The sequence below is a fragment of the Malus sylvestris genome, chromosome 15, assembly GCF_916048215.2.
Source record: "Malus sylvestris chromosome 15, drMalSylv7.2, whole genome shotgun sequence".
Classification (NCBI taxonomy): Eukaryota; Viridiplantae; Streptophyta; class Magnoliopsida; order Rosales; family Rosaceae; genus Malus; species Malus sylvestris.
In genome coordinates this window covers 6491972-6517945 of record NC_062274.1, presented here as the reverse complement: position 1 = coordinate 6517945, position 25974 = coordinate 6491972, and the positions used below count along the sequence as shown (strand labels likewise).

The following is a 25974-nucleotide window of genomic DNA, read 5'->3' as shown; positions in this document are numbered from 1 at the left end:
ACTTCACTAGTCCCTTAATTTAACAACAATATATATCATACATTGATTAGACTGTTTTTCAACTTAGTTCTATCTATCATGTGCGTGCGCAATGCATACCCTCATGCATGATGCGTGTTTGTTGGAGCTGAAAGATCTGGCATTATCGTCTTAGCGCGTGCACACATTATATACGATCGTCGATCCATTTCTCATTGTTACTTCTAACAAGTAAATAAGAGACTTTATCCATCACGTTCATTTATCTTTAAACATGAAAGTGGGTAGGTAACATTTCTTTCTAGGGTATATATTAACAATGAAAAAAAAAAGCTAGTAGAAAAATTGGTTGAAAGATTGTGCTGTAAAAGCGGAATCTATTAACATTTCTTTCTAGTGATGACATTTGTGATGGGAATTAATTAGTACCAGAAATGGGCAAGCACAACAGCAAATGATTTGAGCAACTAAAAGATGCTTTGCACTTGCACTACTAGATTATTATCCCTAAGAGTAAAATGGGCGCTAATAAATTGGGGTCCACCGTCCACGGCGGCGACACCCGGCCAACAATTACTCCAGCCACAATAAATCTCGCCAAATGCAAAATTAAGGAGGAGGACAAAGAGATAGGGATCCGTTGTGTCATTAATGATGGAGGTACATACGGACCAAATGGTCCATTTGGAGTTCGAAAAATATATATGTGAAGGACTTCAAAAGACCTTTCGAATGTTTGGTATGGGTCTCTCATTTACTCACTAAGTGTTTGGTATAATATATGCTATACATGATATAAATCATCAGATTGCGTTGACATACGTCGATATTTCTTGACATGTTCGTAACATGATTCGGTTGAAGATAACAAATTTACAAGGTTTTTAACAAAATATCTCTATGAATAAACTGATTTTTTTTTTTTCACGCTTCCCGCTTTATTTATATTAGAAAACTTCAAACACACTATGACCCTCAACGTTCCAAATCATGAATCAACCAGTGCGTGTCACAGTAAAAGGAGACGAAGATTGAGATAAAAGGGTGGAGTGAGGGAGTGTAAAGCAAAGTCCGTTACGTTGACGAAACGAAGGTAAAAGCATAAAATAACGCATCCCGAGGAGATTACAAAAGAGCTGAAGAGAATGTCGCTCTGCCTCTCTCTGTGTGACAGCACCCCCACCGAAAGATGGCGACACTCGTTCTATTCACGGTGGTCCCGTGACTTTATATATATATATATGTATATGTGTATATATATATATCCACTTCCCTATGTCCGCCCTAGCGCCGCTGCTCCTAAGCAACTCCAAAGTGCATGTGTTTGTTTGTGGTCCAACCAAGGCACCCATGGATTTCATGTATATAAATTCATTTTACAAGAGATACTACGTACCTATTGTTGTTCAATTTCAAATCTCAAAAAGATTGGAACTAGTTGCTAATGTAAAATGATTAAAGTTTAGCATGAATACTCAAATGAATTTATACTGGTTGATATTCAAAACTTAAATCCAACCGAATGAACCAAATTCTCGTAGTTTTTTTTAGTAATTTTATGGTACAGAATGTTGAGGTTATACTATAAAATCAATTGGTAATATCAGGGGTACCCCAACATCTTATAAGCCCATGCAAGATCCCTGCTCCCATTCATGTGTGACTCATTCTTAACATGCCCCCTCATGTGTGGTGAATTTTCAAGTCTAACATGTGAACAACACAACGGAGTGACGTGGAGCGCGTGTGGCCCTTTGGCCTCACACGTGAGACAACCTGCTCTAATACTCTGAAGAAAGTTAAGGTTTCGCCATAAAACTAATTGGCAAGGTCTTTCCTTCTGTCGGAACTCATTCTCAACATACGGTACATGTTTTTTTTCCCTATTTGTCAACTTCATAAGTTAGTATGTAACTTCCCAAAAAGTTAATTTAGAAGCCAAATACTAAGGTAGGTCCAAATAATTCATGGATAATAAATAGACTCTTAACCACCATAAATTAAATTCAATCCTATTATGGCTGCATTTAACCGTCTCGTTAGACTACTTACGTACCCTGAGAAGGGATCAAACCATTCGTAGTTCACCATTCAATCTTTAACTCATTTTTCGAAAATCAACCAAGTGACTAACAATCACTGGCTATGTTCAACAAGTGAAACACACCAATTGCATATCAAATATAGATTCAGAGTATCAAAATTGGCATAAAAAGGCAGCATTTGCTCACTGGTCACGTGTGGCGGTTTTCGGCGATCAGAAACCTAGTTTTCCGACGAACTCCAAAAATTATCAAATTTTACAGGGTTGTAGATTTTAGTGAGACGAACAAACAACTTTCATACTTGGGCCGAAGTCCAATTCGGCCGGGAAACACTTGAAATTGGTCTTTATTCGTAAAGAACCCTAGAATTTGGGGGTTTCGATTTGACACCAAAACGAACTCTAACGCCCCATCCAATGTATGGGCTTTGTCCCTGAGGTTGAGGGAAGTGTATTGATGGTGATGGTTGCTTGAGCTAGCTTTAGATTTGGTGAATCTCCACCCAAACCCGTCACACCCATCGTGGGGTTCCTTGTGAAATCGAACCTCATTTCTTCTGTTTTGGGTTGAAAATGGGCGAGGGATCCTTTGGCCTTGAGCTAAGGGTCATTTTGATACCAACCTCGTCGTCCACGGTGGCCGGAACAGAGAGATGGCACCGGTTCGGGTCACAGGTCCTCAAAGGGATCCGACCTCCATTCCTCTTCTTTTCCTCATTTCCCCTCCTTTCTCTATTTTCTGATTGGGCAACCCCAATCCCCTCTTTCTCCTTTCTCTCATTCCCTCTTCATCACAACCACACACGTGGCTCCTGATCAAAGTTCTAACAAATCTGGAGCTTTCCAGATTTACAATTAAATGACCATTTTGTCCTTAACTTTAAACGTCAATAGCTCATTCGTTATAATTCCGTTTCACGAACGGGTTCCGCCTACGCGCTCGTAGGATCGAACTCTAACCAAATATGTCAAGAAACATGCCAAAATATATAAGGATAAAATACGTCCTCATAAACTTATGTTTTGTCAACGAGGGACATTTCCATCATTTCACTTCCTGAAGAAAAAAAATCCGCATAATCATATATTTTAAATTTTTCAGGGCATTACATTCGACCCCCATTAAAATAAATCCCGTCCTCGAGATTTCTACCCTCAAATATCTAAAAGGAATTAATGCTAATTCCATCACTTCATTTATAATGAATAAAATCTCAATCTACGATTTTATTCAAACCTCTAGAAATAAATACTTCCACAAAGTAATCATTTATACACATGTTTCCTACCACGCTAATTAGTAGAATAAATATCGAAAATTCTAGCCGTACACATTGGCAAAATAATACCAATCATCAAGCCATAATCCTCAAGCCTAAATAAATACTAGATTACCCACCACATCTACCGTTGGTTAGATAAATACTAGCATCATAATCACAATCATTGGTAAACTACTTACCATTATTGCCATATTCATCATTGGCAAAACAATTATCATAAATTCCCAGCCATAACCATCTTCGGCTAAATAAATATCCAAATTTCAAGTCGTAATCATCAGTGGCTAAATAAATATCACAATTTCAAGCCAAAACATTAGAATTGGCAAATCAAATATTAGAAATCTCAACCAAAATCATTGGAATTTCCAATCACAATTATTGGTAAAACCACTTACCATTATTGCCAATCTCATCCATGGCAAAACAAATGTCATAAATTCAAATCGTAACGATCATCAGCCAAATAAATGCCAAAATACCAAGCCATAATCATCAGTGGATAGGCAAAAATCACAATTTTAAGCCAATCCATTTAAATTGGCAATACAAATATAATAGATTCCAGCCAAAAGCATTGGAATTTCAAATCATAATCACTGGTAAAATCACTTACCATTATTGGCTAAACATACCCGTCACCACGATTCACCTTCAGAATTCGTGTGCCAACATAATCCAATCTAATGATCAGTCCCGCAGTCGATTACCCTTACTTTAATCTAATCACAACAACACGAAGTAGGGTAACGAGAGTGTCCATTTAATCCTACACCCAGAACCTAGTACCCTCCCAACGGGATATGGTACAAGCCTAACCATGTAAGCCTCCAGAGGTTTAGGGGATCGAAACCCAAGGCAGTGCGAGGTGCCCCTCACTCCTAGTAACTCTCAATCCAGGAGTGTCCATTTCAAACGACCATACCACATAGACTATCCCGTAGGAGTAGCCCGACCGTATAACACCCTCTGAAGGTTTAGGGGATCGAAATCCAGGGGAACCTGACAGTCCCTTTCACTCTCAAGTCATCAAAATGATCAATGGTACCTGTATTCACAATCCACAGGAACCTGCACTCACAATCCAACACGTGAGTGATTTAAAGCACATATATGTATCTCACATAACCATAGAAATTATGAAAAATGCAACCGCAATGCAAATCATAATTTCCAATAATGAAATTCCATAATCACCATGGAAATTGCACCATGCCACATATGCGAGGGGTCCTCCATATATCTGTCACATGGATGCCACTTTATTCACAAATTTTGAAATAATGCATTCACAATTCATATGCATTACACATAAATGCCTCATGATTCATAAAACTTGTGAAATATAATAATATCACCACAAACATATTTCACATCATCAAAACATGAAAAATATATCTATATTCACTCTCTTGCCAGTGAGAGATTCATAATACATGTGTATTTCACATTAATGCCACAATAATCATAGGAATTATGAATAATGCAATATCAATGCAAATCATAATTCATATAGCACTTAGTTCACAAACTCTATGAAATAATGCATTCACATTGCATATCATATTTTACAGCAATAAGAATTCAAGAATATAACAAATTAGAAAATAGGATCGTTCACTCTGATACCAATTTGAAACGTCCCAAAAAGTTAATTCGGAAGCCAAATACTAAGGTAGGTCCAAATAATTCATGGTTAATAAATAGACTCTTAACCACCATAAATTAAATTCAATCCTATTATGGCTGCATCTAACCGTCTCGTTAGATTGCCTACGTATCCTGAGAAGGGATCAAGCCATTCGTAGTTCACCATTCAATCTTTAACTCATTTTTCGAAAATCAACCAAGTGACTAACAATCACTAGCTATGTTCAACAAGTGAAACACACCAATTGCATATCAAATATAGATTAAGAGTATCAAAATTGGCATAAAAAGGCAGCATTTGCTCACTGGCCACGCGCCGCCGCGCGTGGCGGTTTTCGGCGTTCGGAAACCCAGTTTTCCGACAAACTTCAAAAATTATCAAATTTTACAGCGTTGTAGATTTTAGTGAGAGGAACAACTTTCATACCTGGGACGAAATCCAATTCGGCCGAGAAACACCTGAAATTGGCCTCTATCAGTGTAGAACCCTAGAATTTGGGGGTTTCGATTCAACACCAAAACGAACTCTAACACACCATCCAATGCATGGGCTTTGTCCCTGAGGTTGAGGGAAGTGTATTGGTGGTGATGGTTGCTTGAGTTAGCTTCAGATTTGGTGAATCTCCACCCAAACCCGTCACACCCACCGTGGGGTTCTTCATGAAATCGAACCTCATTTCATATGTTTTGGGTTGAAAATGGGAGAGGGATCCTTTGGCGTTGAGCTAAGGGTCATTTTGATACCAACCTCGTCGTCCACGGTGACCGGAGCGAAAAGATGGCACCGGTTCGGGTCACGGGTCCTTAAGGGATCCGATCTCCCTTCCTCTTCTTTTCCTCATTTCCCCTCATTTCTCTATTTTCTGATTAGGCAACCCCAATCCCCCCCCCCTTTCTCCTTTCTCTTCTTCCCTCTTTCCCTCTTCATCACAGCCACACACGTGGCTCTTGATCAAAGTTCCAACAAATTTGGAGCTTTCCAGATTTACAATTAAATGACCATTTTGTCCCTAACTTTAAACGTCAATAACTCATTCGTTATAATTCCGTTTCACGAACGGGTTTCGCCTACGCTCTCGTAGGATCGAACTCTAATCAAATATGCCAAAATATATAAGGATAAAATACGTCCTCATAAACTTAGCCCTTCTTTCTTAACCGAAATTTAGCCCTAGCAATCTCTAACCTCATTCTTTTCTAATTATTCTCTCGTCTTATCAGTATCTTACATGCTAAAAATATTTAAGATTTGGCAATGTTATCGTCAATTACATGTGTTACTAGCAATTATTGACAGTTGTATATTACATACTTTTTTTTAAAAGGAAACAATAGAATATCATTAATAAAAGAGAAAAGATACAGAAGCCAAATTACATAATAGACAAAAACGATAACAACATTGTGCCCTGACATTATAATAACTCGTTTTGTAAGAGAATGCTATTGAAACTCTCTCAAAAGTGGGATTCTCAGTAAACTCTCTGTCACCTCGTGTTTTTAGCACAATGTTTGATGCTATTGGTATGAAAATTAACGTTAAACTGTAAAGCAACAAAAAGTACATAAATAATCTCACTTTAAAATAGTCTCCCTTTAAAAGAATTATCTTAAATTTTTTCTCTGTTTTGTAATGTAAATTTGATGATGTGCCTACACAAACTAAGTAAATTGACAGAGTATAGAAAACGGTAAACATGAGGTGGTCGGCAAGGAGGAGCACGTTGTAAAGCTGAGGGGAGGAGTCATCACGCGTGCGGGGGCCACACCTTTTGGGCCCACTCGTGTGGACCACACCCAGACATGGACTGCTGGCGCGGATCACACTCTACACACTAAACAACACTTGTCGACCTGCGACATGCCCAAAGTTTTTACTAACAAAAAAGTTAAAAAAAGTAATTAAAAAAAATCACATAACTTTGGGGGCACTCTTCTCTATCCTGCCACCGCGAGTGGGGGGGGGGTATGCCATCACATTTACCAGCCGACATGCTTCAGTCACACACCGTTGACATATAGTAAATAATTAATTTTCAGGGCCCTCTGTTTTAATTTTCTTTTGTGTTAGGCCACTGATGTTGCATGCCTCCTTCCCTTTTAAGATAGATTAGATCTTGGGATTAAAGCTAAAATCTTAGGTCATCTCCAACCGAGGATTGACCAGATGACTCGTTTTAGCCCTCTAACCCTCCAATATATTAATATTTAAATGAACAATACAAGACCATATTTGCCTCCATCTCCAATCGATGGCCAAAGGGTCATATGGCTCGTTTTAGACCTGTCACAAAAAACTGTCTCCAACCGAGGGCCAAACATAATTTATTATTTAAATTTAATGTTATTTAATGTTGTTTCATGTTACTTAATTTAATTTAATGTTGTATAATGACTTAGGAAGTTATAGGAAAAAAAAACAATTTAAAAAAAATATGAAACAAATTTTGTAAAATATAAGTTATAGGGAAAAAAATGGAATTTAAAAAAAATATGAAACAAATTTTGTAAAATAGAAGTTATAGGAAAACAAATAGAATTTAAAAAAATATGAAACAAATTTTGTAAAATAGAAGTTATGGAAAAAAAATAGAATTTAAAAATAGAAGTTATAGGAACAAAAAATTTGTAAATAAAATAAATAAATAAAACTGTAAAAAAAAATTCAAAAATAACGGCTAGCTAACGTCAGCTAGCCATTGCATTTGAAAATTTGGCCTAGCATTCATGTCGGATATAACCGACAGGAATGCTCACATTTCTGGCTAGCCCGGGGCTGGCTAGATTGGGCCAGCCCTTTGGCCCTTTCAGATTTCATGGGGCCCATGAGCCCTCTGGCCTAGCCTTCGGTTAGAGACGGTTTTCGGGCGTTTTTTCGGCCCTCTAGCCCTTTGGACCTTTCGGTTGGAGATGGCCTTAGAGTGCATTTGTTGTACCAGACTATTTCGAATTGGACTAGCTCAGTACTAAGTTTGACTGATTTAGTAAAGCATTTGAGTACAATGCCAGACTAAGAAGCAATATAATGATACAACAGCTTATAGAGACAACCTCCCTACTCAATATAGAGGACAAACGAACTCAATTTTGATTTAGCTCATCATTCGACCGAGTATAGGTTAACAAGTATTAAGAATCAACCAATTCCAAAACAAAGATAAAAACTAATTGCAAAACAATCAGTGAGGAATACCATCCAATGCTAAGCACGCATCGTGAATGTCACTAATTGCAGAAAAGCTTCCTGAATGTAAGACCCATTCTTAAATGGTAGTTCATATTATCTCATCCAATTAACAGTAAAATTACGCAATTGAAATATTCAAACTAGTAATTATGCTCCATGCAGCAACAAATCGGGCATAAGGGGAAATCATTATTAACTCACAATCAAAATCAAATCCATACAACAACGTCATATATTAGTTCAATTAAATCCTAAATCCCAAAATACCCAGAAGGAAAATCATTGAAGAACAAGCAACTCACAACGTAAGAAAAAAATCACAGCCAAATAAAAGATACCCATATCACAAATAACACAAAAAGCTATATAAAAAAAGAAAAAAGAAAGAAAGTAATGGTCAGAAATAAATGCAACCCAAATTTCAAAAGCGAAGAAAAACACAGAATCAAGCAACACATGGCCATTTGTGAATGATGAGTGAGCGTGGCCGAAATGGAACAGATCATAGATCCCATTGGCGTAGACACGAATAAGGCAGTCATTCTAATCGACAGAGTAGGACAAGCAGGACGAGGACGAGGGGAACGAGGCAAGCGATCATGACGAGGACAACGGTCTTAGCTAGTCCTCTATTTAGTGTCCATTCTAATGAAAGTGAAGCCAAACAAACACACCTTATTGGTTTCAATGTAGTCTCTTTAACAACTGTTAGTGCTTAGTTCTATAACTTATTTAAAGAAAATATTTATCACTTATCAACCATTAATGTTCAGTGCAATCACAGTTGAAATTAAGAATTTTGACCTTATTCAAAAGGACAATGTTATTTAGACTCACAAAATGTATAATTTCCTAACACAATCTCTAATATAAGTGAATTTTACATACAATAGAAGCTCGCACATCTAATAGAGCCTGTTGAAAAATGCATAAATTTTGTGAGTCGAAATAAAATTATTGTACTCAAAATAGTGTTTAATGTGTTCATTATATTTAAATGGAGGACTTATTTGTAAAGACCCTAAAAAGTTTTAGGGTTTCGTAACTTAAACGATGGGGGAAAAAAGTGAATATCATTAAGGGGAAAAGAAATTAGATTATAATTGAATTTTTAAGTGTATCTTAAGATTTGGAGTATTATATAATCAAACACCACCTAGGTTGGTCTGCCATTAATTTCTCATTTCGGCCAATCAAATTTATTTATTTATTTCTTTCTTTTTAGTGACGGCCAACTTTGAGGAGCGGAGAATGTGGGAGGTTTGAAAAATCGATGGTGGCAGATGAGAGAGGACCATGCCACATTGACTTGTCAAAATTTGGCAAATGGTATTGACTTGTGTTCAGTAAAGTTGAATTATGGTGGAGAAAAGTACTGTATTCTTTTGTGAAGACTACGAAGGGGTCCTAAGAAAGTGGTATAGTTAGTCTTTACCTAGGACAACTATGGATCTTCAAAATTCAACCCAACTGTGACTTGTCATAGCATAGGACTCGTTAAGATATAGATTCTGTAGCTAGATTGGCTAGCGTGCTGATCACTTTGCACTTTAGTTCAATCTTCTTCTCTGCAAATTACATTGTTGCGTTATCAGAGAACATAAGCGTAAGGTGATTGGCTAGTATACTAATCACCTTGCACTTTAGTTCGATATTCTTTTCTGCAAATTAGACTATTGGGTTATAAGAAAACATTTAGTATAGAACATGTTATGGGTAGCAAGTTGTATTGTACATTCGTTACATGTAATTTTTTTTATAGCTAATTGACTTAGTTCGCAACTGCATTTTTGTTTATTGGAAGACAATCTTGTTGACAAGTAGGAAAATAAAAACAGGTTCAGCACCCCTTTCTAGAGTTTGATTAATTGAATTTTTAGTATCAAAATTTCTTCAGGTTAGATAACTATAGTGACTAATTGATGGGTAAGCATGGAAGAATTAATCTTATTTTGACCGATAGTGGAGTGATTACAATATCTTCAATCAAAGTTGCTATACATGGTTTGGAAAAACAATAGAGTAAAATTTGGGTTATTGTTTGATTGGTGGATTAGTAATATTTAGTGGGATGAAAACGTGTTTCCTTGCTTATTTAATCAACTAAACAGACATGTCTATAAAGAAAGGGTACATGTAATACGATTGTGGAACTACATTATCACCATGTAAGGATGAATATTTTGTATTCAGTCCAGACTAGTCGGTAGAGAAAATGCTTCGGAATAATCTTCGGGTGCTAGGCACCATGACACTAAAGTAACTCACTATGTAATTTTAGAGTAAACCATAGAATTGGTCCCTGAACTTTCACTTTAGTTTAGAATTTGTCTATCAACTAAAAATCCGTTAATTAATGTCACATCCCGACCCTGGCCCCCACCACATCCTGGGCCCCACCTCCGCCGTAGCACGATATTGTCCGCTTTGGGCCCCGACCACACCTTCACGATTTTGTTTCTGGGAACTTACACAAGAACTTCACAGTGGGTCACTCATCATGGGATTGCTCTTGCGCGAACTCGCTTAACTTCGGAGTTCCGATGAAACCCGAAGCTAGTGAGCTCCCAAAAAGCCTCGTGCTAGGTAGAGATGAGAATATACATATAAGGCTTACAAGATTCACTCCCCTAAACGATGTGGGGTGTTACAATTAAGGTCCTTGAATTTAACAATTGTGCACTATTAGTTCTTTCTGTTAACTTCTGTCTAAAGCTCAGTTAGTTTGATGATGTGGCTAATCTGATATATTTCTTCCCTACTTTCCCCTATTATTATGTATTTATTTTTAATATATCAGTCCTTAACATACAGTTAGCCTTAAATTGTTCACATAGAATCATAAAATTAGATATATAGAGCCCACACAAGTGACACGTCATCAAATAAACGTAGTTATTTATGGACGTTAACGACAAAGCCAATGATGCACGTTTTTCTAACTTCAATGACCTTAACTAACGAATTTTTAGTTCAAGAACGAAATCTAAACAAAAGTGAAAGTTTAGAGACCAATTTCATATTTTACTCTAGGCATATTTTATTTTATTTTTATATTTTAATCTCTTAAGGGAGTCTAATTTATTTTCTAATTATAAAGCAACCAGTTGGACACTTGTGCATGAGATCAGACACACCCAAAATAATTAAACCACCATATGACAACATCCAATATTGCTTGACAGCCAAACTATCCTTATAAAAGTTGCATGTATATATGTTTGTGTGTATAAGGTGTGATAGCTTGAGAAAATGAGGCCGCATGCTAAAGCCCTCATGATTTTGTCTTTTGTTTTCACATGCAACCATTGGTTTTTTTAAGCTTTTAACTTTTCGGGTAATGTTAGGTAAACTAAATTTTATAAATTAAATGATGATAATAAAACTATTATTCAAGTGTATTTTTTATTAATAACACATCATTTTAATTTACAAATTTAGTTGGTTCTCAAAATAACTCATTTTCACATGAAGATTGGAGTGTAAATTCGAATCAACTGACCGTGTGGCATATGGCATGTACATCAAAGTGTGGATTGATGCAGAAAACTCAGAGAGAGAGAGAGAGGACAGTCGGTAAGAGAGAGTTTAAGTGTCGGAAAGTGCCCAAACAAACCAGTTCCGCAAGGAAAAGCAGAAGCAACAGTAGCAGCAAAAGCAACAGAAAACGAGAGAGAGAGAGATGATGTGAAAACAAGAAATGGTCACTTTTATTCCTCTTCTGTCTGGAATTATGGGGTTTTTCTCGTCTTAAAAACCTTTTCCTGCATTCAAAAAAAAAAAAAAAAAAAAAAAAACCTTTTCCTGCATCATTTTTTAGGTTTCATATTTATACATACAGCACAGTTTGGGATTGAAAAAACAAAAACAAAAGCACATCCACTTCTCAACAACTCTAAGCATGAATGAAACAACAAAAACACAATAATTGTCTCTCCAGCTTCCGGCCATCAACAAAACCTTCCTAGCAAATCCAAAACTGTAAGTTGGTTTTTCTCAAAAATCTTCAATTATCTGTTCTTCCTTTATGATTCCGCTAGTGATTTTTACACTCATCTTTTAGTCTCATGCATTCCTCCGCGAATTACAGAAAAAATTATATTCAAAGTGCAGCGTAAACGTACAGGAGTACCAAAATCGCGACGTATGGTTCCTGTGCTTATAGATCCATATAAACATATGTAAATTTTGTGACTTTGGTGTTATATAGTGAGGAGGCCTTGTCATGATGGCTGTGACTTCTTCCTGCAAAGATGGTGGGATGAAGATGCAGATGGACAATGGCAAGTACGTAAGGTACACGCCGGAGCAAGTGGAAGCTTTAGAGCGGTTGTACCATGAGTGCCCGAAGCCGAGCTCCATGCGCCGCCAGCAGCTCATCCGCGAGTGCCCTATCCTCTCCAACATCGAGCCGAAGCAGATCAAAGTTTGGTTCCAAAACCGCAGGTAAAAAAAATAAAAAAAAGTTTAATATCTTTTCTGTTCATCAAGCAGTCAAATTTCTCAATTGGTTGGATCCATTTTTTTTGTTGGTGGTTGTGTTTGATGAGCAGATGCAGAGAGAAGCAGCGCAAGGAGGCGTCGAGATTGCAGACGGTGAACAGAAAGCTGACGGCGATGAATAAGCTTCTGATGGAGGAGAATGATCGGTTGCAGAAGCAGGTTTCTCAGCTGGTCTATGAGAACACCTATTTCCGCCAGCACACACAAAATGTAAAACCATTCACCTCCATCCTTTACAACATTCAATGAAAAAAATTCATCTTTTCTTACATAAATGGAGAAAACGAGAAGAAAAATGCACATTTTCACCGTACATTTTGAGTGGCGATTTTGACACTCCTCTTTTAATCACTGCGCTTCAAATAAGTAATTTTAGCCTTTCTTAATCTACGGGCAAAAGATTAAAAATTGAGTCTTAAAATCACATGTAGTAATTTTCATTTTCAAAATTTTCATATATAATATTTCTTTAATTTTTGTTTAAGTTACTTAATGTTAAAGCTAGATCTAAATGAAAACGCCGACAAAGAAAATAAGAACGCGAAAATCATTCAACTTTTAGTTGTTTTAAATTGAGAAGGAAACCGGCTTTTATTGGCTCAATTTGGTGGATCAAAATTGTTCTTCTCTTACTTCCAATAAATGGGAATTCAAACTTATATTATTCTCATTATTTATGCATTGGGGTTTTGAGTTTTTTTTTTTTTTTTGCGGTTGGATTTGCAGGCAACTCTAGCGACGACAGACACGAGTTGTGAGTCGGTGGTGACGAGCGGTCAACACCATTTGACTGCACAGCAGCATCCACCACCAAGGGATGCCAGCCCTGCAGGGTCAGTGTTCAACACCATTTCATGATTTTATTCTTCTTGTTTGTTACGTCCTTTTCATTTTTTTTTTCGCTTTTGCTTTGGACCGCTGAGAGAAGAGAATATATCAGATTTTGATTGTTCGTTCTTTTGTGTGTTTTTAGACTTCTGTCCATTGCAGAGGAAACTTTAGCAGAGTTTTTATCAAAGGCCACTGGGACTGCTGTGGAGTGGGTCCAATTGCCTGGGATGAAGGTCTCTCTCTCAACATCTTTTTTTATTCTCAATACAATTTCATCAAACTTTGCTAAGCTTCTATGAAAAATCTTTAATACTACGTAACATCTGGTATTTCTCTCATCTGCAATCTCTCTCTCTCTCTCTCTCTCTCTCTCTCTATCATCTCTAATTTTATCAGTTGGAACAAAACCCACATGGGATTATTTTTCAGTCTTTATACCTCAAAATACCACCCAAAGTATCGAATATTTCAGAGCATAAAAAAAGTCCTCCAAACCATGTCATTATCTCAAATTTTTTGGACACGCTAATCTTTGCTTTTCCACTTTTGGGTCCCCCATTCTTCTTATTTTTGCTTCACCCAAGGCAATAGAAGGATATTGTTTGCATTCTTTTATGCCACATAATTTTTTGATATAGGTGTAGGTAGGCTTTTAAAGTTCTCTGTTTATCAAATGTACAACTAGGAGAAGTGATTTTTGCACATTCATGTACTTTTTATGCACGTTGTTGGATGAAGGAGAAATGGGGGTGTGAAAATTATTTTTCAAAGCAGATCAAATTGGATAAAGAAGAGATACATATGCACAAATTGAACCGGCTATTCATTTTCAATAAAAATAATAATGAAAACCTAAAACAAACTATAAACCATTTATAATTAGACCTTTATTCTGTTTAGTATTCTTCTATTTTTTTGGGAAGTGTTATTGGCACTCCAAAAATCTCATTCTACACCTCTCACAAGTGTATTTTTCTTTCCAAATATAGAAAGTTTGGAGTGCAAAATGAGATTTTTGAAGTGCCAATAACAATTCCCATTTTTTTTATTTATTAAAAGTTTATAACCATTTCTAGCCATGCACATTTTCCTAAAGAATTTATGAAGTAATTTCAACTATTCTTTTTGTTTGTTGGGGCCTAAATGCCATTGCTGATTATGTACTTTGTGTGTTTTGAACTGCACAGCCTGGTCCGGATTCCATTGGAATCGTTGCAATTTCTCACGGTTGCACTGGTGTGGCAGCACGTGCATGCGGCCTTGTCGGTCTAGACCCTACAAGAGTAAGTTCGTCGTCTTCTCTACTTGGTCTGCTAAATTAAAAGCACTAATCTTTGGTAATTAAATTTTAATAAATGATATTATTCATGTAAACAGGTCGCTGAAATCCTCAAAGATCGGCCTTCGTGGTTCCGAAATTGCCGATCTGTGGATGTGGTCAATGTAATGTCCACTGGCAATGGTGGAACCATTGAACTGCTTTACATGCAGGTATTCAATTAGCTCCTCTCTGATCTCCAATTTTATCAATATTAAAAGAAATGCTTAACAAAAATCTGGAATGCTTTTGCCTCTTCAGCTCTATGCACCCACGACTTTGGCACCAGCTCGAGACTTCTGGTTGCTTCGCTACACATCGGTTCTAGAAGACGGTAGTCTTGTGGTATGTCTTAATTTTTCGTCAAGAAATATGCACAAATGGAACTAAGTTACGAAGTTTTAATAAAAAATAGAACTTGGGCGACACTAAACATACAATAAGCCTTGTAAGTTAGTGTCCCCCGTTCCAATTTTGATTAGAAGTTTGTAACAGATGTCCTTGTTTCTTTTATATGAGCACTCAATAATTTGGTGTTACTTGTTTGTAACTTTGTCCAGTTCAAGCACTTTTAATTTGGTTTTTATGCTGTAATTGTTGTTGGTAGGTCTGTGAAAGATCACTTAACAACACACAGAATGGTCCTAGCATGCCACCAGTGCAGAATTTTGTGAGAGCGGAAATGCTGCCGAGCGGGTATCTAATTAGACCTTGTGAAGGTGGTGGCTCGATCCTTCACATTGTTGATCATATGGATTTAGAGGTATGCAGAGCAGTCTGGCGGCCTTTGTATATTGAAGCAATGTCATTTCCTTGGCTTGATTGATCACAATTTTGACTTGTTAATTTGATTGCTTAAACCAGCCTTGGAGTGTACCTGAAGTGTTGCGCCCGCTTTATGAGTCATCAACAATTCTTGCTCAGAAGACAACTATGGCAGTAAGACTGTTTTCTCCAGATCGATGTCATCTTGTTTGGATATTAAAATTTGTTAGTTGAGAGTGTTTAAAACAAGTTAGAATCATAGAAAAGATGAAGCTTCATACATCTTGTGTTGTAATGTGGACATATTCCTTCTTTCAGGCATTACGCAACCTCAGGCAGATATCTCAAGAAGTTTCTCAGCCTAATTCTGCTGGTTGGGGAAGAAGGCCTGCAGCTCTCCGTGCTCTTAGTCAGAGATTGAGCAAGTGCGTTACAATTTCACCCCCTTATGATTTGTTAGAATGATTAATCAACTTTCACCTCGTTGGAGTCTAATAAATTTTGTATTGCAGGGGTTTCAATGAAGCAGTTAACGGGTTTACAGATGAGGGATGGTCTGTTCTAGAAAGTGATGGTGTCGATGATGTTACCCTTCTTGTGAACTCGTCTCCGAGCAAGATGATGAGTGCAAATCTTTATACCGATGGAGTTCCATCTATGAGCACTGCAGTCTTATGTGCCAAAGCATCCATGTTACTCCAAGTAAGGATTTAGATGCATTTCGGACAATCACTAACAAAATTAAGTTGCAATAATACCTAATAAGAAGCAGCAACTTGGAAAAGTATCAAGAAGGCACCTATCAAATGATTTTGTTTTACATTTCGGTTTTTTTCTCTCTTTCTCTTTAAACAAACATTTTCAGAATTTCGATATTGACTTGTGTGTATCCTTTCCTTTTCCTACAGAATGTGCCTCCAGCCATCCTTCTCAGATTCTTGCGAGAACACCGATCAGAGTGGGCTGACAGAAGCATTGATGCTTATTCAGCTGCTGCTGTTAAAGCTGGTCCCTGCAACATGCTAGGGCCTCGAGTTGGAAGTTTCGGGGATCAGGTTATTCTTCCCCTGGCTCACACAATTGAGCACGAAGAGGTAGGCACCTGGTATTGAATTTTTCAGTCAACCGTAAAAGGCCATTCTATCATTAATTTAGTACTTTTTTTTTTTTTTTTTTCATTTTAGCAGAGCAATATGCCGTCTGAATTCTGATATATTTTGGTTTTCTGTAAACAGTTCATGGAGGTCATTAAGATTGAGAACATGGGCCACTATCGAGAGGATATGATTATGCCTGCAGCTGACATTTTCCTCTTGCAAGTAAGTACACATATTTTCTTTTTGATTTGATCTGTAACATAGTGTGCTTGCGGTAATGCTCCACAAATTTCTTGGTGAAGTATTTAGAGTACATATTTACTCTTCATATTTGATAGTTCTTAACATCCTTACCGGCTATAGTCACTAATTTGTGCTGTGTCTGGCTGCATCAAATCCCCAGCTGTGTAGTGGAGTGGATGAGAATGCCGTTGGGACCTGCTCTGAACTAGTATTTGCTCCCATCGATGCATCATTTTCGGATGATGCTCCAATTCTACCTTCTGGTTTCCGGATCATCCCTCTTGATTCTCCGATGGTAACCATTCATCTTATGTGATATATCATAAAACTTTATTATTATAGAATTCATTTTCCATCCCTTTTGTTTGATATGTTTTGTGCGATTGTATCTTATATGCTTAAATTGTTGTGCAGGATACTCCCAGTCCAAACCGTACGCTTGATCTGGCCTCAGCTCTTGAAGTTGGACCCGCAGGAAGCAGAGCATCTGGTGATAATGCTGGCCACTCTGGCAATACAAAGTCCGTAATGACAATAGCATTCCAGTTTGCATTTGAAATTCACCTACAAGAAAATGTAGCCTCCATGGCTCGGCAGTATGTGCGCAGTATCATAGCATCAGTGCAGAGGGTGGCACTGGCGCTCTCCCCTTCTCGTTTTGGTTCTCATGCTGGTTTCCGGCCTCCACCTGGCACTCCCCAAGCACAAACACTTGCTGGTTGGATTTGTCAGAGCTATAGGTGCGTATAGTGCAAGTTCTTATCTTACAAAGGAGATTGGTTATTTGTTTTGAATATGGTAATGATAGTACCACTTGTTGCCGGATCCTGCCGTCAATCGTTCGTCATAGAATTGGACAAAAGCGATTGCCGTATGCTTAATTAATCTTGATCTTGTCAGGTGCTATCTAGGTGGAGAACTACTAAAAACCGAAGGAAGCGAGTCCATTCTCAAATCCCTTTGGCATCACCCGGATGCAATCTTATGCTACTCTTTGAAGGTAAATTGCTTACCATTCATCTTTGCTTTTATAATATTATGAAGCATGTAACTTCGTGCCTTTTTTTAACAATTTGGTTCCTCCTTTTCCATAATCTACTTACATGATTTATGCAGGCAATGCCAATTTTTACATTCGGAAACCAGGCAGGCCTGGACATGCTTGAGACGACGTTAGTTGCACTTCAAGACATTACGCTGGAAAAGATTTTCGATGACAATGGAAGGAAGACACTATGCTCCGAGTTCCCGCAGATAATGCAGCAGGTATACTACTTTGAAGTCCAGCTACGATTCGGATGAACTACTTTTTCGGTACTTTTGAAATAGGTGATTAATTAACCTTTTCGTTATTCATATACTGTTGGCTGCAGGGTTTTATGTGTCATCAAGGAGGAATATGCATGTCAAGCATGGGAAGGCCGATCTCGTACGAGAGAGCGGTAGCATGGAAGGTGCTGAATGAAGAAGAAACCGCTCACTGCATCTGCTTCATGTTCATCAACTGGTCATTTGTTTAAAACTTTGGAGGACACAAGAACGACATCATAGGATTTAGAAATTAAGACAAAAAAAGATAGACTACTTAGAAATTAAAGCTTCTTCTTGTTCTTTGTACTTTTCTTTATGCTTTATTTATGAACCATAATGCTCCTGCCCTTTGTTTTCTTTTTTTCTTTCCTTCTTTGAAAAGGTTACATATTAGCTTTGTAATCTTGGAGTTGAGATGAGAACTGGACTTTGAATGTTTTTTAGGATCTCACTAGGAAGAGAAACTCACTTACAACGGACGGGTGTATATTATTTTTACGTGGGTTTTAACTTTAATCATTTGGTTCTAGATATTCACGTTTATTTAATACATTTGATATTATCCAGCTAAAACTGCTTTGCCATAGTTTTTTGGAAAGTCACAATTCTCGTCAATTTAATCAAAAGCACTTTGAATTATTTTAAAAACGCTTTCAAACAAACCTCTTTTATCTCGAAAAGTGCATATAAACAAAATGTTTTATAAGAAGAAATCTTAAGCAAGCCATTGTAGACCCTTTTTACGTGGCTTCTAGCTTTCATAATTTGATACAAGATATTCATGTTTTTATTTTAATACATTCGATATTATCCAAACTAAAGGGTTAGGAAGTGGGCTCTAGCCTCACAATCGCCTAGCTACAAAATTTGGTTCAAATTTGCCTTGGTGTCCAAACCTTACTGGAGCCAGCTTCAAGGGGATAACCTGCTGTCGATATTGAGGACAACAGGAGCTTTGTTTCTCTTCGTTGTTGGTACTGTGAGGGTGTTCCTCAAGTCAACGAGCCTAAGGTCAGAAATGCACCTAAGAAAGCAATCAATGGAGGCAATGATGATGGAAACACTACAAGGGGAAACGGCGGCCATAGAACGGGAAAAGGCGGCCCTAAAAGAGGAAAAATCGGCCCTAGGAGTCGGAGAAGAAGACCCTTAAAGCGGAAAAAACTGCCCTAGAAGAGGTAAAGGCGACTCTAGAAGCGAAAAAGGAGGCCCTAGAAGGGGAGAATGACCAACAACAAGAATTCATGGCCAACAATCAGATACTATATTTCATATAATTTCCCTAAAATCCAAATTCTATAAATTAGAACTAAGTATTTTTTATCTGTATTGTGTGTGTGTATATATATGATGTTTGTAGCATAGTCATGTGCGAGCCGGTGCAACTGTTTATTCTCATGCTTGAGCCCTCTAATCTCCTGTTTGAGACTCATCACTTCAGCCGCCAATGATTCAACTTGGCGGGTTCGAGCAAATAAGCGTTGGGCCATATTAGACACAGAACCTGCACACTGAACACTGAGAGCCAGAGAATCCTTAACAGACAACTCATCAGACCGTTTGGAAAGTAGTCTGTTATCTTTGGGAGTGAGAAGGTTCCTGGCCACTACCGCAGCGGTCATATCATTCTTCATCACGGAATCCCCAACGGTAAGAGGACCAGTAGGGGAGACGAAGGATGGGCGCCATATGTTGTCTGGAGAAGGCGGGGCTGCCTCTTCAATAAGGTTCAAGTCAAAACGACGGTCGGAGGGGCCAGACATTTTCAAAGGTGCTGAAGAGAGAAGAGGTCGGACAAATCAAGATCTTAGAAGTGCAAGAATGGAGCTTCTACAGGTGGATATTCAAGTGTGCTTTGGAACTTAATGTCAGCCCCTATAAAAATCTGCACTCGACGAAGCTTCAGAAATCGAAGAGGCGCCTGCTCAGAAATCGAAGAGGCGTTTGCTTTCTCAAAAGCTGGGCTGCTCAGAGACCACGAGGGTCGATCTCAGAAATCGAAGAGGTGTTTGCTTTCTCAAAAGCTGGGCTGCTCAAAGACCACAAAGGCCGATCTCAGAAATCGAAGAGGCGTGCTTTCTCAAAAGCTGGGCTGCTCAGAGACCACGAGGGCCGATTTCAGAAATCGAAGAGGCACCTACTTTTCCAGCCTTGTCAGCACCTGTCACACGCACACTCAGCTTTGCGGAAATTATGGGCATTCTGTCGAAGATTTCTGGCGAAGTAGAAAGCACATGAATCGTACTGTTCAATCACCCACTTCCCACACGCAACAGTAGCTCATGGGTACCACAGATAACTTTGCCAAAGTTCTCTGACAAAGTTGAGACACGTGAAGCTTGCAGCTCCCACTACATCGCTCTGACCAAGAAGGGTAAAAGAATTACAAAGAAACAACACTAACAAAGTTTAGACACATAAATTTTGAAGGTCTAGCTACCATATTATTACCCACAAGGGTAAAGGAACAGTACCACTGCTGGATAATTGGAAAGTCCCGGTGTGTCAACTTCTGTGCTTCGTGGCAAGGTAGACTAGCAAACATGCCCAACCTTTACTCACATTCGAGAAAACACTCCTAACAAGATTGCTTGCTCCAAAATCGAAGAGGCACCGCCCTCCGAATCTCGAGAGCCAGACTCCCAACATGATTACTTTCTCAAAAATCGAAAAGAGGGTAAAGGAACAGTACCACTGCTGGATAATTGGAAAGTCCCTGTGTGTCAACCTTTGTGCTTCGTGGCAAGGTAGACTAGCAAACATGCCCAACCTTTACTCACATTCGAGAAAACACTCCCAACAAGATTGCTTGCTCCAAAATCGAAGAGGCACCGCCCTCCGAATCTCGAGAGCCAGACTCCCAACATGATTACTTTCTCAAAATCGAAGAGAGGGTAAAGGAACAGTACCACTGCTGGATAATTGGAAAGTCCCTGTGTGTCAACCTCTGTGCTTCGTGGCAAGGTAGACTAGCAAACATGCCCAACCTTTACTCACATTCGAGAAAACACTCCCAACAAGATTGCTTGCTCCAAAATCGAAGAGGCACGGCCCTCCGAATCTCGAGAGCCAGACTCCCAACATGATTACTTTCTCAAAAATCGAAGAGACACCGCTCTCCGAATCTCGAGAGCCAGACCCCCAGCAGGATTGCTTTCTCAAAAATCGAAGAGGCATCGTTCTCCGAATCTCGAGAGCCAGACCCCCGACAGGTCTGTAATCTTCACACGCAACATCAGCTTTCCAGATACCACAAACCATTTTTTCAAAGTGCTCTGACAGAGTTAAAACATGTGAAGCTGGCAGCTCCCACTACCGTGCTATAACCAAGCAGGGTAAAGGAATAGCATTATTACTTGATGTTAGGGATACTCCTATATATGTCGACTTCCATCCCTAACGGACAGGCAGACCTGCAAAAATGCTCAACCCTTTCTCTTATCTGAGAGGGCACTCCCAACAAAGCCTTTCGAAATATTCAGCTTTCTTTCCCCCCGATAATACCTCTGTAAACAAGCTATACTAGAGCAAGAATATCTCATATCATCAGGGTTAAAAGCAAGAGTATCCCATATCATGCTTTTTCCCTGTCTTTTCCTTTGGCCTTGTTCTTACCTGCAAGACAAGGAGAAAGAGAGCAATCAGTCAGCACTTGGAATCAAGCTTCCAGCCAGGAACTGACTGCCTGGAACCCCTTACCTGATTACTTACCTGGCATTGCTCTCGAGTACTCATCTTCAACATCTTATGCTTCCAGGGAAGATACCGCATCTGCCTGAGGAACAGATAGGGCAAGTGAGAAGGATACAAGGAAGCATGTGGAGACAAGCGTAACAGCACACGTGCCGATACATCCACTACTCTATCAAAAGAAAAAGTATCCCATATCAGCAGGGTCGAACGTACTCTAGATTTGATGGACTTGTTTTGACCCTCAAATTCTTCAGTCGGCCTTATACTCTGGAGGAAACCAGAAAACCCTCCAGCCCAGTTCAAGAATAAGCCTGTGGAAAGTTACTTCTTCAAAAGCAAAAGTATCCCATATCATCTCTCCTCATTTTTCTTCTCTTTATCCTTCATGCTGCCTGCAAGATAGGGAGAATGTGAACAATCAGCCGGAGCTCTGATTGCTTACCTTGTCTGTCACCTCTTTCAGCAGATCCCCCAGCTCGGCGACTTGGGGGACTCCTACTACATGGTTTGTATCTCGCTTGACCAAGCATGAAACTACAAGTAAGCTTCAAGTGAAATTGATACATTACCTTGTGCATCTCCACCAGTTACAGATACCACCCCTGGATGGAGGAAGAGTACTTCCAGAGAAGATGTCACATCTACCTATGAGACAGATAAGGCAAGTCAAGACAATACCACACTCCGGTACTTAGAAGTTTCGTGGCTACGAGATCATTCTCCCACAATATTTCCTAATGTCATTTGTACTAAATCATTCACTTGTACTCACTAAAGGAGAGCTTGAACCTATGTACTTGTGTAAACCCTTCACAATTAATGAGAACTCCTCTATTCCGTGGACGTAGCCAATCTGGGTGAACCACGTACATCTTATGTTTGCTTTCCTATCTCTATCCATTTATATACTTATCCACACTAATGACCGGAGCAATCTAGCGAAGATCACAAAAAGTGACCGTTTTCGCTACCTAGGATATATCTTGCAAGAGAACGGAGAATTAGATGGAGATCTCAACCATAGAATACAAGCTGGATGGATGAAGTGTAAGAGTGCATCCGGCGTGTTGTGTGACCGTCGTAGGCCACTGAAGCTCAAGGGAAAATTTTATAGGACGGCAATAAGGCCAGCGATGTTGTATGGCACATAATGTTGGGCGGTGAAGCATCAACGTACACAAAATGGGTGTAGCGGAGATGAGGATGCTTCGTGGGATGTATGGGCACACGAGAAAGGATAAGATTGGGAATTAGGATATCCGAGGTAAAGTAGGAGTAGCCAAAATTGAAGGAAATATGAGAGAAAATCGGTTCCGGTGGTTTGGACATGTGCAAAGAAGGCCTACTGACGCTCCGGTTCGAAAATGTGACTACGTGACAGAGGTTCGGGGCCGAAGGAGTAGAGGAAGACCTAGGAAAACTTTGGAAGAGACCCTAAGAAAAGACTTGAGTACTTGGATCTAACGGAGGACATGACACAAATGAGCGCAATGACGTTCTAGGATTCATATAGCCGACCCCACTTAGTGGGAAAAGGCTTTGTTGTTGTTGTTGTGTTGTGTGTGTATATATATCTTAGTCATGTTCAATTGTAACTTCTAGGTTTGTTCATACCATACACAATACTAGAAGAGGAACATCAACTCAATCAACTAAGAACTGCCCAAATTGAATGGATACCAGAAATCAAGAGCAACAATGCAAAAACAGTGAAATACACAGTGATTGAATACAACGACAAAGAATTCCACAAGGCCTACCGCACATTTTCCACCACTACTAGGATAGACCACCAAATCCTACTTAAACCAAGACTTATCAAGCACGACAAGTTGACAAACAAATCAAATGAATGTTATTCTATGATGAGTTCACACCCATTTCAAGTTGGGAGGAACTTCAAGTGATCATGAATGGAGAAAAAGAAAAAATGAGTACTGTCAAAACCCATCTGAATGCTATAGCCTTTGCACATCAAGAAGGATTAGTAGTAGGTGACCTAAACACAATCGAAAGGTATGCAATTCAAGATGGTAGGACCCTTATACCTCACTGATGAAAGGTGGTTCACAGATTTCAGTGATCACACCATTTTCTATTCTTTTCTGATCGTATGAGTTCTGTAGCCTTATACCCGTATGCGGTGATTGTTTTTAATGCAAATTTGGAATCTGGTGGCAGAGTGTGAGGATTCTGTACCTGGAGGACAAGAGGCTTGTCAGTTAAAGAAAAAGGTCGAATGCATATTTCCTACGTGAAATTTGTTACTTGTACGTTTTATGGTTATCCCGGTGCATCAAAATAGCTTGCTTGTATGATTATGTTTTTGTTTCTAATAAAAAATTGTACATGTACAGAGGAGTGACGAGGAGAACGGAACTGGAAAAAAAGGAATAATCTGAATCGGTCAGTATCTCTCTCTCTCTCTCTCTCTCGGTTGTCATTTTGTCTTATTCCGGTTACATAATTTTTGAAAGTTCCATTTGCCCAAAAATGTCTATTTTTATAAAATAGTAATTGACTGCAATGAATTATAACTATCCAAGTGTATCTTCATCCTTAAATTGAATAACATAGTTAATTCGTATTAAAATATTATTAATTTTTTTATAAAATAATCAAGAAATAATTTTTTTTTAAATTTCGGATATGATTTTTAACCAATCATGTCATGCTATATGTTATTATCTGAAAGTACAATTTTAGTGGATAGATTTTTAAGTATAATTTTAACCAATTATGTAGCGCCACATGTCATGATTTTGTAGGAATAATTTAGAATAGATTTCGATAAATTTTTTAACCAATTATGTCATGCCACGTGATATTATCTACAACCTCATCCTTTCTTTTTTGTCCATATAAGCCCTAAATCCATCCTAAATCATACACCAGACTCAAATTAACTTAGAATCCTTGTTCATAGTTTATAAATCTTGAGTTCTTACAATGTCTTCTTCAAGGAGATTGTTAGAAATCGATGAGTAAGAGAAAAAATTATTTGAGGAAGATGAAGAATTGTTCAATCTCGAGGATGGTTCAAATGAGGTGTTTGTAATGGAAGAGGAAGAGGATGATGAACTGAGAAGGGAGAGAGCCTCACATTCCCATCGTGTCATGCAAGTTGTGGGTGAGATCTCCAAACCCAAGCATTCTGCTTAGATAGAAAAAGGAAAAAACAAGATAAGGATCTCTAATCTCTTGGAAGACTACATCTACAATTTCTTCTGCGTTTGGTAAAACCCTATTTCATTTTCTTACTCGTATTGTTTTCTTCAAAATGTTTTGTTGGTCGTGGAATTGTACTTTTCTGTGAAGCTCTTTTCTGTTAATTATTAGTGTTCAATCCATTGGTAGCATAGTTTTTTAATTCACGGACTTTTCTGTAAAATTCAAATGGGTCTATTTGTCCTGTAAAATTTAAATAGGACTAGTTTCTCCAGTAGAAGTTAAATGCGACTAGTTTTCTTTTATTAATTATTTCCATTTGCAGCATATTAGTTTTTTTTTAATTCATAAACTTTTCAGTAAAATTCATATGGCAATGTTTTTTTAATTATTATCGATATTTACACTACTATTGCATTTGCAGTACCGTAAATCTTAGTGTCCAAACCTTGCTAGAGGCAACTTCAAGGGGATAACCTGCTCCCAGAAATCTCGACATTACATTTAAAATACTAACTACATTCCAAAATATTGAATTTCAACTTAACACGTTGACATACAATATTTTGGCGAGTTGAAATTCAATATTTTGGAGTGTAATTAGTATTTTAAATGTAATGTTGAGACTTCTGGGAGCAGGTTATCCCATTGAAGCAGCCTCTAGTGAGGTTTGGACACTAAGATTTACGGTTGCATTTACAGTGCTGCAAATGCAACAGTAGTGTAAATATTGATAATAAATAAAAAAAACATTGTCATATGAATTTTACTGAAAATTTGTGAATTAAAAAAAAACTAATATGATGCAAATGGAAATAATTAATAGAAGAGAACTAGTCGCAATTGACTTTTACTGGAGAAACTAGTCTCGTTAAATTTTACAGATAAGTTCGTGAATTGAA

General features: G+C 38.2%; 1 protein-coding gene across 2 annotated transcripts; it reads left to right on the top strand.

The window, feature by feature from the left end:
- The first annotated feature begins 11732 nt into the window (after window positions 1-11732).
- Window positions 11733-18727, top strand: LOC126606005 (homeobox-leucine zipper protein ATHB-8). Of its 2 annotated transcripts, none has more exons than XM_050273465.1 (19): window positions 11733-12124; window positions 12354-12589; window positions 12697-12856; window positions 13373-13479; window positions 13620-13710; window positions 14665-14760; window positions 14855-14968; window positions 15057-15140; window positions 15403-15558; window positions 15660-15734; window positions 15879-15985; window positions 16073-16262; window positions 16469-16654; window positions 16796-16879; window positions 17061-17195; window positions 17315-17640; window positions 17801-17900; window positions 18017-18166; window positions 18274-18727. In XM_050273465.1, exons 2-19 carry the CDS (start codon window positions 12369-12371, stop codon window positions 18418-18420), a joined length of 2529 nt encoding a protein of 842 aa, XP_050129422.1. In that variant the 5' UTR covers window positions 11733-12124; window positions 12354-12368; the 3' UTR covers window positions 18421-18727. The 2 variants fall into 2 exon arrangements, with proteins under 2 accessions (XP_050129422.1, XP_050129423.1); XM_050273466.1 differs by having other exon boundaries at window positions 12234-12589.
- The last annotated feature ends 7247 nt before the right edge of the window (window positions 18728-25974 follow it).

Excerpts from the sequence above, each read along its gene's own strand:
- LOC126606005 (XM_050273465.1), top strand. The coding sequence starts at position 12,369 with ATGATGGCTGTGACTTCTTCCTGCAAAGATGGTGGGATGAAGATGCAG. Across the intron at positions 15,735-15,878 it reads CTCAGAAGACAACTATGGCA|GCATTACGCAACCTCAGGCA; the intron begins GTAAGACTGTTT and ends TCCTTCTTTCAG. Across the intron at positions 15,986-16,072 it reads CTTAGTCAGAGATTGAGCAA|GGGTTTCAATGAAGCAGTTA; the intron begins GTGCGTTACAAT and ends TTTGTATTGCAG.